Genomic DNA, 11,071 nt, shown 5'->3' with positions numbered 1-11,071 from the left:
AAGCCACCGGTTATACTGTTAGTCAGTTATCCATTGTTTCTACAATATTCCGTAACAAATCCTCAAAAGAGCGCGTAGATAAAAAATCACCTATGAGTATTTCTCTATCATTAATAATCTAACATATTATAAATCTTAGGACCTTTGATAATTATTTTAGGATAAGACATACTTTTTCTTTTTAGCTTCAACATAAAAAATAAAAATTACCTAAATTCCAACAGGTGTCACCATAGGAAATACTGCACTTCCTCCATACCCACGAGGAAGGGGTGGCCTCATTCGGTTCCTAGAATTAACTATAGTGGACAACCTCGTAGGTTGGTCACTATTCCCATGAGATTGTTTTGTGATGTCTCCCAATAATAAAAAGAATCAAAAGATAATTTTGAACCAGAATTTGAAATAAATAAATAAATATCCAATAGAGATTGGTTTTCGGCAAGAATTTGTCGTATTGGTTAGGTTGAAGTTAGTCAATTAATCAGTGCATGTCTTGGCTGACGATGTAAGGCAATAAATTTCAGAACTTAGAAAGCCTTATTCAAACTGTTGCCAATAAAATATTGGATGTGAAAGATAGTTTCAAGCCTTATTAGTTATTAGCCAAGCTGGAATGAAATTTATGAACTGATGCCGGCACTATGTTTCTTCCATAATTGTATAGGTTTTCATCATCCATACTTTGTCTCTAGCCTTCGTATGATAGTTAATGAAACTAGACGGCTTCTAGCGTGCCAAAGCAAAACCATTCAAGGCTACACAATTTAGTTGGATTCTGTTGTAAAAAGGTTAGGTTCATATTTTGTTGGTAACTTTCATACGGTTTTTTCTATTAGTACACGATGCATACCTGGCATCAAGTTATTCTTCCGATAACAATGAAAATACATTTGAAGATCAAGGGCCATTAAATTCTGAATCATTTGTTCTTTTGCATAATTCAGGGTGAAGTTGTGTTTATTCATAACATGACTTATAGGTTACAGACAAAGAAGAGAACTTCATTTAGCTTGCCTCTCTAACCACAACCCTGTAAGTGACATATTGTCAAAACAAAGACATGGGTACTCTTTCTCTTTTCAGATTATAGCATGTGACATGATATACATAATGCAAAAAAAAAAAAAAAAAAACGGTAACTGGTATGGTATATGTGAGAATGAGTTGTTTTTATCTTTGGTCAATAGAGAAAGCAGAATTATGCAGATAACACATACCAATCTTTCATTAACTTTTAGAGAGCAAAGGTTAGTCCAGTGATTTCGTTCATTGAGGAGCATAAATGCTGAGTAAAAACAAATACTAAGAAATAGACCCGCTTGATTTTGTGGAGATTTTTTGTCATATACTGCAAAAGCCACATACCTTAATACTTAGTAACTGGTCATTGATTCTCTAGATGGCTATTCGCTATTGACCTTTCATTATTTGCTTTCTTGACCTTGAACATAAAATCTTAGTTATTAGTTGAATCTGGTGTTAAAGAAATAGATTGTCGGATGTTTGAATATTAAGTAATGCCTCCATTGAATAGGAGTTTACATGTTAGGCACGCTCTAGAAGTAGCACAGCCCTTCACAGACAAAGGGAGTTAGTTGGGAATGAAATCGATCCCATGTGAAGCATAAGAATGTACAAATGTATCACTCCTCACTCAAATAAAAAGGCAACTTTATTACACAAAACAACTTAAAAAGAGCAAACATAGTTTGCATATTACGCAAGATAGTATAAGTGTATCCTAAACAGCTACTGTACCTCATCCTTGTCCTTCCCATTGACTACATGACCCTCAGCTTCAGCTTCTTTTATCTGCCTTTCTATATCAGCCTTCTTTTCAAGGAGTGGTTGTATTTTTCCGTTAATTTTTTCAAGCTTCTGCTTCAGCGCACTAAGATCCTTGGTCTTGTCCTTTCCAGTAACTTTCTTCTTCTCCTTCTTGTCTTTGTCTTCTTTTTTCTTCTTCTCTTTCACTTCCTTCCCATCATCCTTTTCTTTATCTTCTTTTTCACCTTCCTTTGTGGTTTCTTCTATATCAATATCCCTTACAGAAACTTCAACCTTGCTTTTCTCTTTCTCACCCTCTTCTTTTCCATCCTCCTTCTTTTCTTTTTTGTGATCCTTCTCTTTCTCCTTCTTATCCTTTTTCTTATTTTTCTTATTTTCTTCATCATCCTCGCCTTCGTCATTTTTTCCCTTTTCCTTTAATGTGTCTGTTTCTTCATCTTTGTCCTTCTTTTCCTTTTTCTTCTCCTTCTCTTTCTTTTCCTTCTTCTCTTCACCATCACCATTTTTTCCCTTTCCCTTTAATGTGTCTGTTTCTTCATCTTTGTCCTTCTTTTCCTTTTTCTTCTTCTCCTTCTTCCCTTCATCTTCCCCATCATCTTCTTTCCCCTTGACCTTCTCTACATCAATTTTGTCATCCTTTTCCTTCTTTTTCTTTTTTTTCTTTTCCTCCTTCTCTTCATTGTCCTCCCCATCATCTTCTTTCCCCTTGACCTTCTCAGCATCAGTTTTGTCATCCTTGACTTTCTTTTCCTTTTTCTTCTTCTCTTTGTCTTCTTTCCCCTTGACCTTCTCTACATCAGTTTTGTCATCCTTGTCTTTCTTTTCCTTTTTCTTCTTTTCTTTCTTCTCTTCAGCATCCTCCCCATCATGTTCTTTCCCCTTAACCTTCTCTACATCAGTTTTGTCATCCTTGTCCTTCTTTTCCTTTTTCCTCTCCTTCTTATCCTTCTCCTTTTTCTCTTTCTCTTCACCATCCTCCCCTTTATCTTTTACATCTTTTTCTTTCTTCTCTCCCTCTTCATCTTCCTCTTCCCCTTTCTCTTTCTTTTTTTTCTTTGATTTATCTTCATCTTTATGTTTCTTCTCTTCTTTACTTTTTGTATGCTCTTTCTCAACTGATTTATTCTTCAGTTCAACTTCTACCTTAATCTTCTCTTCCTTCACACCACCTAGCTTGTCATCCTTGATCTTGATGTCATGGGAGATTTCCATATCTATATTATCTTCACACAGTGATGATGTAAAAACGTTAACTAAATCTGACAGGTCCCTGAAACATGCACAGGTGACAGTAAAGTCAAGCCATTATTTAAATAAATTGCTTGAAACAATTACTTGCAAGACATTAGTTAAACTCCAACATACTGAGTAAATCAACAGTTTAATAAATATACCTTCCTCAAAAGCAATGACATAACACACAGCCCAAGCTAGGCAAATGGAAATCAACCAAGTTCATACAGAATACTCTAGGCTAACCTATCCAAGCATCAAATATAAGGATGACAAATTGATATATAAAAATACGAGCAGCTACAAACAACTCTCACTATTCTTAGACAGGGAATTAGAAAACACCAGAATCAAACTCAGTTAAACCATTAATCAAGTTGAACTAAATTTATTAAAACTGCAATATCAAACAAAATAATTCCCAATCACCAGCTACAAACAACTTTCACTATTCTTAGACAGGGAATTAGAAAACACCAAAACCAAACTCAGTTTAACCATTAATCAAGTTGAACTAAATTGATTAAAACTGCAATATCTAACAAAATAATTCCCAATCAGTTTGACTCTACATTTTGTTTTTCTTCAATTTGGGCAAGTAAACAAAAGCATAAAATAACCAAATGATTGGGTACACGTGGTTAATGTGTTAAAATTAAGGTCGAACCTTAGTTCAATCTTTGGTAGAAACAATTCTTGGTCAAGTTTTAGTTACCTCCCGGCCAAACTCCGAATTAGTTAGAGTCTCTTTTTCTGGCATGGGGTTAAGACCAAAAAAAAAAAAAAGCATACAACAATAACATATCACCCAAAACAAACTGCATTTAAAAAAAAATGAAGCTGTATCACTAAAATTTTGTACAAGATCTGAGATGATAAACAACAATTTCCAACAATAGATTCAACCAATTAATTAGCGAACAAACAGTAATAACATATTCCTATCCAAGCACAAAAGATACCAAACAGGGGACACATCAATGCTACACATCCTAATTTGCTTAAACATGCAAATCTCTGTCATAGCAGTAAAAAATCCAACATTTTTTTTTCTTTTAAACAGAAGCATCCAGATTCCAAATCCAAATTAATTCCTCCTTACACGTAGTTGAATTGCCTCTTCCTTGTGAACACTTTTCAGTTTTTACATCTCATTAAATGAAAGCCAATCCAACAAACCATAACCACAAGAATAAAAAAAACAAAATTTCAAACAAAATCAATCAACATTAGATTCCCGTTAATCATGCATAAATTCAGATTCAGCTAACTGAATTTTCCATGGTTTAAGGCACAGATCATGGTCTGAACGAAGATAAATTTAATGAATGGATGAAGCTAGAGGATTAGATGAATATTGAATAGTTTAAAGTAAAACGTACCTGTGGTGAAAGTTTGGGTTTGGAGAAACTAAGAAGCAGCTTCTGGAACGTTTGGTGACTTACCAGTGGCTTGTGTCTGAGGTATTTATAGCATTTTCCAGATCCATTGAGTGCGACATTTAATGACGTGTCGGTTACACACGCATTGACGCGTACGCAAGGAAATGTCGATGAAGCGGTTTTCATTTCTATTTCTACGAAAAGTTTTGTCGGGGTCTCAAGTGAGGGCGTCATTCACCAAATTTCACGGTGCGTTTTTTCTCTTCGCGTGTTCTATCCGTGGAATAACCACTTCGAGTTTATATTTTATGTAACTGTGATTTGTCAGTGTAAATAAAATATACTATTAGTTAATTATGAATTATGAATTATGAATTATAAGAAATATGAATTTTAAGATAACTATTATTAAAATCAATAAATTTATTATGATAATTTCAAATTAAATAATAGTATGAAAACTATTTACACTATTTATTCAATTTCTATGGTGTAAAGTCTTCCTTCAACTTATTGCTTTTCTAATAAATGATTCCAATACTGAAATTAAAGCAATTATTTTAGTAATATTCTTCTCGTAATATTTTATTGATATGTTTTGTTGTTATCGAAATTGACATAATCTTCCGTAATTTTCCCTCTTGCATTTCCTCCTTGTACAATATAACTGAGATGTTTCACTTCTCATTTAATAATATAGGAGAAAAAAAAGCATTAGATAAGAAATAATAAAATTATTGATTTCTAATAAATGATAACTAATCATAGAGAAAGTTTCAAGAAGAGAGTGTTTGAAAGAGCATCGTTAGCATTTAAATAAAAACAAAACATATTAATTTTGTTTAGTATGTTTTTATTTTTGTCCTTATAATTTTTTTTTGTTTTTATCCTTTGTTTTATTTTTTGTTTTTAAAATATTTTAAATAACATTTTTTTCATCACTCAAAGTATTATCTAAAGAAATTTAAAGATGAAAAAATAAAACAAACATACTTTATAAGAAACTAAAAATAAGGACGAAAATTGAAAAAGGGTTAAATTGAAGGAAAAAAAAGTATTTGTGTGTGTGGGAAAACCCTTGTAACTCATAAGATTGTCCGTGTGGCCGCAACTGTTGTCAGATTCTTAAAACACAAGGAACGGATACGGCAATAGCCAATAAGAGAGTGAGAGAATTGGATATGTATTCCTCTAGCTCGTCTTAACTCTTTTACCAAGCAAAGGACACGACATTAATTGATGATAGATATAACGTCCTTCATAATTTGATGTTACTTTATGATTCAAGTGTTCATAACAAACCAAACAAATTGTACTTTGTCCAATAAAAAGTGATACTTTGCTCTATTGCCTCGAGAACCACTTTGGTAGTAAGAATACAAATAATGTAAAATCACTGGTTCTTGAATGATGCTATCATACAAAGTTACCTTCACAATAACTTACTACATGAGTATAGTTTTATATGCACCATTAGTGTAAAGTATTTTTATACAAACTTCCAATAAGATATAACCATGATAAAGTAAATTCTTATTAAATGCTTGTGTGAAAATATTTTACAGTGGCATACATATAAATTAAACTCTGAAAGAATCTACCCACGTATTTTTTATAGAACTTCGTCTAAGCCATAATTCATACATAACCATATAAAATGCATCGAAGTCTTGCGGGGGTGAATGCCATTGGAAGTGTTTCCTCACCTTCAAAACATTGCTTTGTAACATCAAATATTTATTGGAACTGATGATATCCTTGAGGATCTTTTTCAGCAAGGGAATATCTAAGGTAGTGACAACAACTGAAAAGCTCTTCCAGTTTAGCACATCAGCAAATGGAAGGTCATAGTAGTTGGCAATGATCACTGGAACGCAACCATAATATAGAGAATCTCCAATGCGAGCTGTGTTCACTTCAAAGCCCTTAACATGAAGGCAGAACTTGCTACCTAGCAATTCATCTGCATATGGTGTTTTAAGTCTTCCATGGTGCACAAAGATTTCTGAATCATTTTTCCATGTCTCAAGAAGTTTTACACGTACTGGGGAATTTACTCCTCCAGCAAAGAAAGCTAGCCTTTTCCTGTGATTCGAAAACAAAAAACAGCAAAATGAGTTTTACTTGATATACTGAAAAAAAAAATCATTGTTGTGATGAAGCTTCATTTATAGATTGATAAGACTTTGTTTTCCTTTTTCCTCTCCATGCCTCCTACTGCACCGAAGAAATAAGATTCCTTTAATTCAAAAATGTAATGAATGTTTGAGAAATTATCCTCTTATTGGCTTCAGTTACACTATCAGATACAACAATCAAAACCTTTTCCCACTAAGTGGGGTGGACTGCAGGAACAAGACAAAGTCAATTGTATTCTGTCAAAAAGTTACATTAACTGAGATTAAATATTTTACAAGGATCTACTCTTGAAGATTCTAATTTTAGAGTGAAATATTCAGCAAAACTAATTGATTGTTGGCGTAGAGTTGAAATCATATGCTTGCAGGTCATTCAGCAGTACATGAACCCAATTAATTTTTAGCTTATTGGTTGGTCCCTTTAATATCAATGGTTAAGCTAACACTTTCAAAAACTGCTCTATAAAAGAGCAAATAGTTCACAAAGGACATGATAGGTTTAGAACGTGCATTCTAGAGCATGCATGATTCAGAATATTTACTACCTAGAGGAAGAAGTGCAATTACCTCTTTGATGAAACAAGGTTAGGGGGATTTCCTTTTCTTGGCCAAATTTGTGGTAGACATGCATCCTTGTGAGCAAAGTACCCGGTTAGAAAATAACTAGATGAGCATACAACTTGAATGGCATTGAATTTCTCATCAGGTGCTTTGTCCATGGCAGACCTTCCAATTGAATGACAAGCAACATAAAAGTGATCGGCACCACCTGTGTTGTTCCAATATGGATACCTGTGACTGATATTATGAATGTAGTCTCTAATGAAGTCTTGTATACCTCCCACACCAACTCTTCGATCGTGCCACAATCTTGCCATGGAAAAGGGAAGAAAGAAAAGATCTGCTTCTGGTGGGTCTTTTGTAATGAAATGGCTCTTCATAAGTACCTTTTTGAAGTAACTTTCACTGGTATAATTGCCACCGGGTTCAGATTCCACAGGCAAAAGCACATTTGCAAAAGGATCGTCTTCCCTGTGAGGATAAACATATATCTTTAAGCTCCTATTCATTTCTTTATAGTCTTCCAGAAAGACATCTCTATCATGGAACACGTCGTTATTCTCAAATTTTCCTGAACCATAAAAAACACAACATTCCCTGCACACTGGAGTTAAGACAGTAAAGTTTATACACATTGACTGTAGCTTCATCAGCCCAACCTACTGAACCCACTAACACCGCAGTATGTTTTATGATGAAGCACCTAAAGTTAATCAAATGTGGTAGCTCCTTATTGGAAAAAGAGGATACAACTTTAACCCTTCAAATTATCTTGCTTAAATCTCTTAATGTAGCTAAGCTTAGCAGCATCATTATATGAAAGAATAATGGAAATGTTAAGATAAGCTACTATTCATTAAATCCTAACTAAAGTGTAAAACAGAACGCAGAAAGTGAGTATAATCCACAACAGAACAGGTGAAAGTGGAAGAGGATATCATCTCACAAGGTTTATTTGAGTCTAGAAGTTCTATATTTTACAATAAAATTCTTCATACTAAGATACTGAACATGCTGATATAAATAACATTTATTTTCTGAAATTCTGGATTCAGTTACCTTTAGCAAATTAGTAATATAAATTGAATCTTTCTATATTAGAACTATACATGTTCAAGTATCAATTATGTAACCTTCATCTACACCATAGAATACACAATACCATGCAGAAGTCAAACAAAATCCAGGTTCCAAGTACAGCATAGTGCAGGTATCTGCTGGTCCTACTAACATTCTCAAATTCTCCTTGAACAAAAATGAACAAATGAATCATTTAGCTACTCTCGTAAGTTAAAATTAGCTTAAGTATAAGCAAATTTATAGAAGTTCTCATTTAGCTTTCCCAAAAGCTACTTTTAACTTAAAATTACTTTAATTCATTTTACCTTAATTTCTTTTCCTATAAGTACTAATTGAGAAACTTATCCAAACAAGGCCTATTCGTTAAACAACGCGAAAGCCACATGAAAAATTATACCCAGAAGCATATTAACAGAAAACAAAAGAAAAAAAAAAACGAAACTTTCGCGTACCCTTTGAGCTGAATTGCGGTGGCAGAGGCAGACCCCGTTGACTTTGCGGTCCGAGGCCATACCCCAATTGGAAAGTCGGAGGAGATTTTGTGGACTCGGAAGCATTGTGGTTGAAGACAGGGACGAAGTGAGGAGTGGTAGCAATAAAAGGGGTAGTGGAAAAGGGAGGGTGTGGTTTGAAATGTGAAGTGGAAGGGTGGTGGTTGTGATGGGTGAAGATGTTTGAAGTGGAGTAAATGTAGAAGAGAATGAAGAAAGAGGTGAAGAGAGCTAAGGTTGTGGGAATGAAGAAGAAGCCCCTGAAAGAGCCTGCAAGACGGCGTTGAGAGTAGTAGTAGAGCAAGGAAGAACGAACCATGGCATGTGGAAACAGAGAAAGAGAGAGAAATGAGAATGGAAGAAATAGACAGAGACAATTACAAAGAATAAAACGAACACAAACGTTGGATATACCGGTACTATGCTACAAAAAGCAAAGAAGAGGTAATTGAAACCAAACCTGACACAGACACACCGTGACATCCACGCAGAAACTTTGGGCCGGTCAAGAGTGTTACTGTTCGATTCGATCCATCATATAGATTGTACATTTTAAAAAGTTACTTCCTGCACCCATCATGGAATACCTATTCTAGAAGATCTATTCTAGAAGTCCATAATATAAAAATGGTATTCCAGAATACTCACATTCCGAAAAGGTATTCTAGAATCTTATTTTAGAATAGCTATTCCGGTATATGATTTTTTCATATTTTGAAATAATTTATGTTTTTTCTATTAGATTTGCATCGGCATAGGTATTATTGAATAGTCATTTGTTTAAAACTGTGTAGATTTGCATCTCATTCATTCACCCACTCCTAACAATTCTCTTCTCTCTGTTTTCATCCTCCTCGCACCAATTTGGATGACGATTTGGTGAGGTTGAGTTTAGGTAACAACAATTTCAACTCTTTATTTAAGAAGCATGTTGTGGAAGGTTAATTGTCTCGTGAGTTCCTCACCCAATCCTTTCTCCAACACAATCATCGTCGCCCTCCTCACCTAGTCGTCGACACACTCTGTCGCGAATTCCTCAACATGTGAACAACACCTCACACGCTTCGCATGTGCCGCCAAAGCCCAAGTTTCACAACTAGTAGGTGGTTGTTGAGGTTAAGGGTACAAATGAACCAAGTTAAGCCGAATATTTGAAATTTAAGTTTGGCTTGTGAAAGAAAGTAGGTGGCTCAAGCTTAACTCATTTATTTAAAGGAGCCTAATTAAAAGTTTTGGACATGGCTTGTTTAGATCATTTAAAACTTGATTATTTTTTAATTTGCAAAAAAAAAATCTTAAATTATTTTTTAACTTTATCAATTTAGTATTTAATAAATTATTTTATCAATAATTTTATAAAAAATATATTTTAATAATATATAATAATCTACAAATAAAAATATGTGTTAAACATGTGGTATGATATTATTGAATCTATGTGATTTCAATGTATATATATATATTTTGTAGAATTTATGTAATTTTAATATTTCTTTCTTTATATATAAATAAACTATTCACAAGCTATTAATGTTGAAATTGTAAAGCTTGAGCTTAGTTCATTTATATAATCGAGCTTAATGTTAAGTTTGAGTTTGTTTATTTAATTAAAAGAATAAGCTTAATCGAGCATTTAATAAGTCAGCTCGAGTAACTTGACTCATTTACATTTCTAGTTGAAATGGTGGACACATCATCCATTGATGCATGAGCGGCTACGATGAAGAGGAGAGTTTAGTTTGGATGAGTTGTTGAGGGCAACAATGAAAAGGTGAGTTTGGAATATTAGAGATAGGGGTGAGTGTGGCGGTAGTGAAGAGGGTGACAAATGTTAGTGAGAGGGTGACAACAAGAAGAGTATTTTTGTTATTTGTGGACACGTGAAGGTAAAAAGGAAGTGCAGAAAGCAATTTCTCTCATTTTTAGGCCCGTTATATTCACACCGGTTTTTTACTCTTTGATGCTTATTATTATTAGGGTTAATTAAATTTTTAATCTCTCAACTTTTTTATATTATAATTTTCGATCCTTCAAAATATTTTTAACAACTTTTAGTCTTTCATTAATTTTTTGTTATCATTTTTAGTCTCTCTAAAACTTTTGGCCTATTTTTAGTCTCTCATTTATTTTTATTGTTCAAAAATAATCCCAAATGTAAAATAAACAAAAGACTAAAAATTGGCAAAACAAATTTTGAGCAAAAAAACATAAACAAGACACTAAAAATGGGCAAAAAATTTAGAAAGACTAAAATTGCTAACAAAAAATTAATAAAGGACTAAAAACTTAATTAACCCTTATTATTATTTTGAGTAAAACATCATTTGGGCACCCGAAAGTAACTAAAAGTAAAGAAATTTTAATAAGTAATATTTTTTTTCTTTCATTAAAATTG

The 11,071-nt window shown here is 33.4% G+C and overlaps 2 protein-coding genes across 3 annotated transcripts; both read right to left on the bottom strand.

Annotated features, from left to right (window-relative positions):
• Positions 1 to 1,482: 1,482 nt before the first annotated feature.
• LOC100798848 (DNA ligase 1) lies at positions 1,483 to 4,561 on the bottom strand. The gene is made up of 2 exons (XM_003553979.4): positions 4,407 to 4,561; positions 1,483 to 3,061 (listed from the first exon to the last, which is right to left on the bottom strand). The coding sequence occupies exon 2, from the start codon at positions 3,001 to 3,003 to the stop codon at positions 1,753 to 1,755; it is 1,251 nt and encodes a 416-aa protein (XP_003554027.1). The 5' UTR covers positions 3,004 to 3,061; positions 4,407 to 4,561; the 3' UTR covers positions 1,483 to 1,752.
• Positions 4,562 to 5,924: 1,363 nt separating this feature from the next.
• On the bottom strand, positions 5,925 to 9,112 carry LOC100798319 (probable glycosyltransferase At5g03795). Of its 2 annotated transcripts, none has more exons than XM_014772200.3 (3): positions 8,638 to 9,112; positions 7,112 to 7,709; positions 5,925 to 6,491 (listed from the first exon to the last, which is right to left on the bottom strand). In XM_014772200.3, exons 1-3 carry the CDS (start codon positions 8,993 to 8,995, stop codon positions 5,987 to 5,989), a joined length of 1,461 nt encoding a protein of 486 aa, XP_014627686.1. In that variant the 5' UTR covers positions 8,996 to 9,112; the 3' UTR covers positions 5,925 to 5,986. The 2 variants fall into 2 exon arrangements, with proteins under 2 accessions (XP_014627686.1, XP_014627687.1); XM_014772201.3 differs by having other exon boundaries at positions 7,112 to 7,676; positions 8,638 to 9,111.
• Between the last annotated feature and the right edge of the window lie 1,959 nt (positions 9,113 to 11,071).

This window comes from Glycine max, chromosome 19 (genome assembly GCF_000004515.6).
Source record: "Glycine max cultivar Williams 82 chromosome 19, Glycine_max_v4.0, whole genome shotgun sequence".
In the NCBI taxonomy this organism is placed as follows: domain Eukaryota; kingdom Viridiplantae; phylum Streptophyta; class Magnoliopsida; order Fabales; family Fabaceae; genus Glycine; species Glycine max.
Note: the sequence above shows the minus strand (reverse complement) of the source record. Positions and strands in the feature narration are given on the sequence as shown.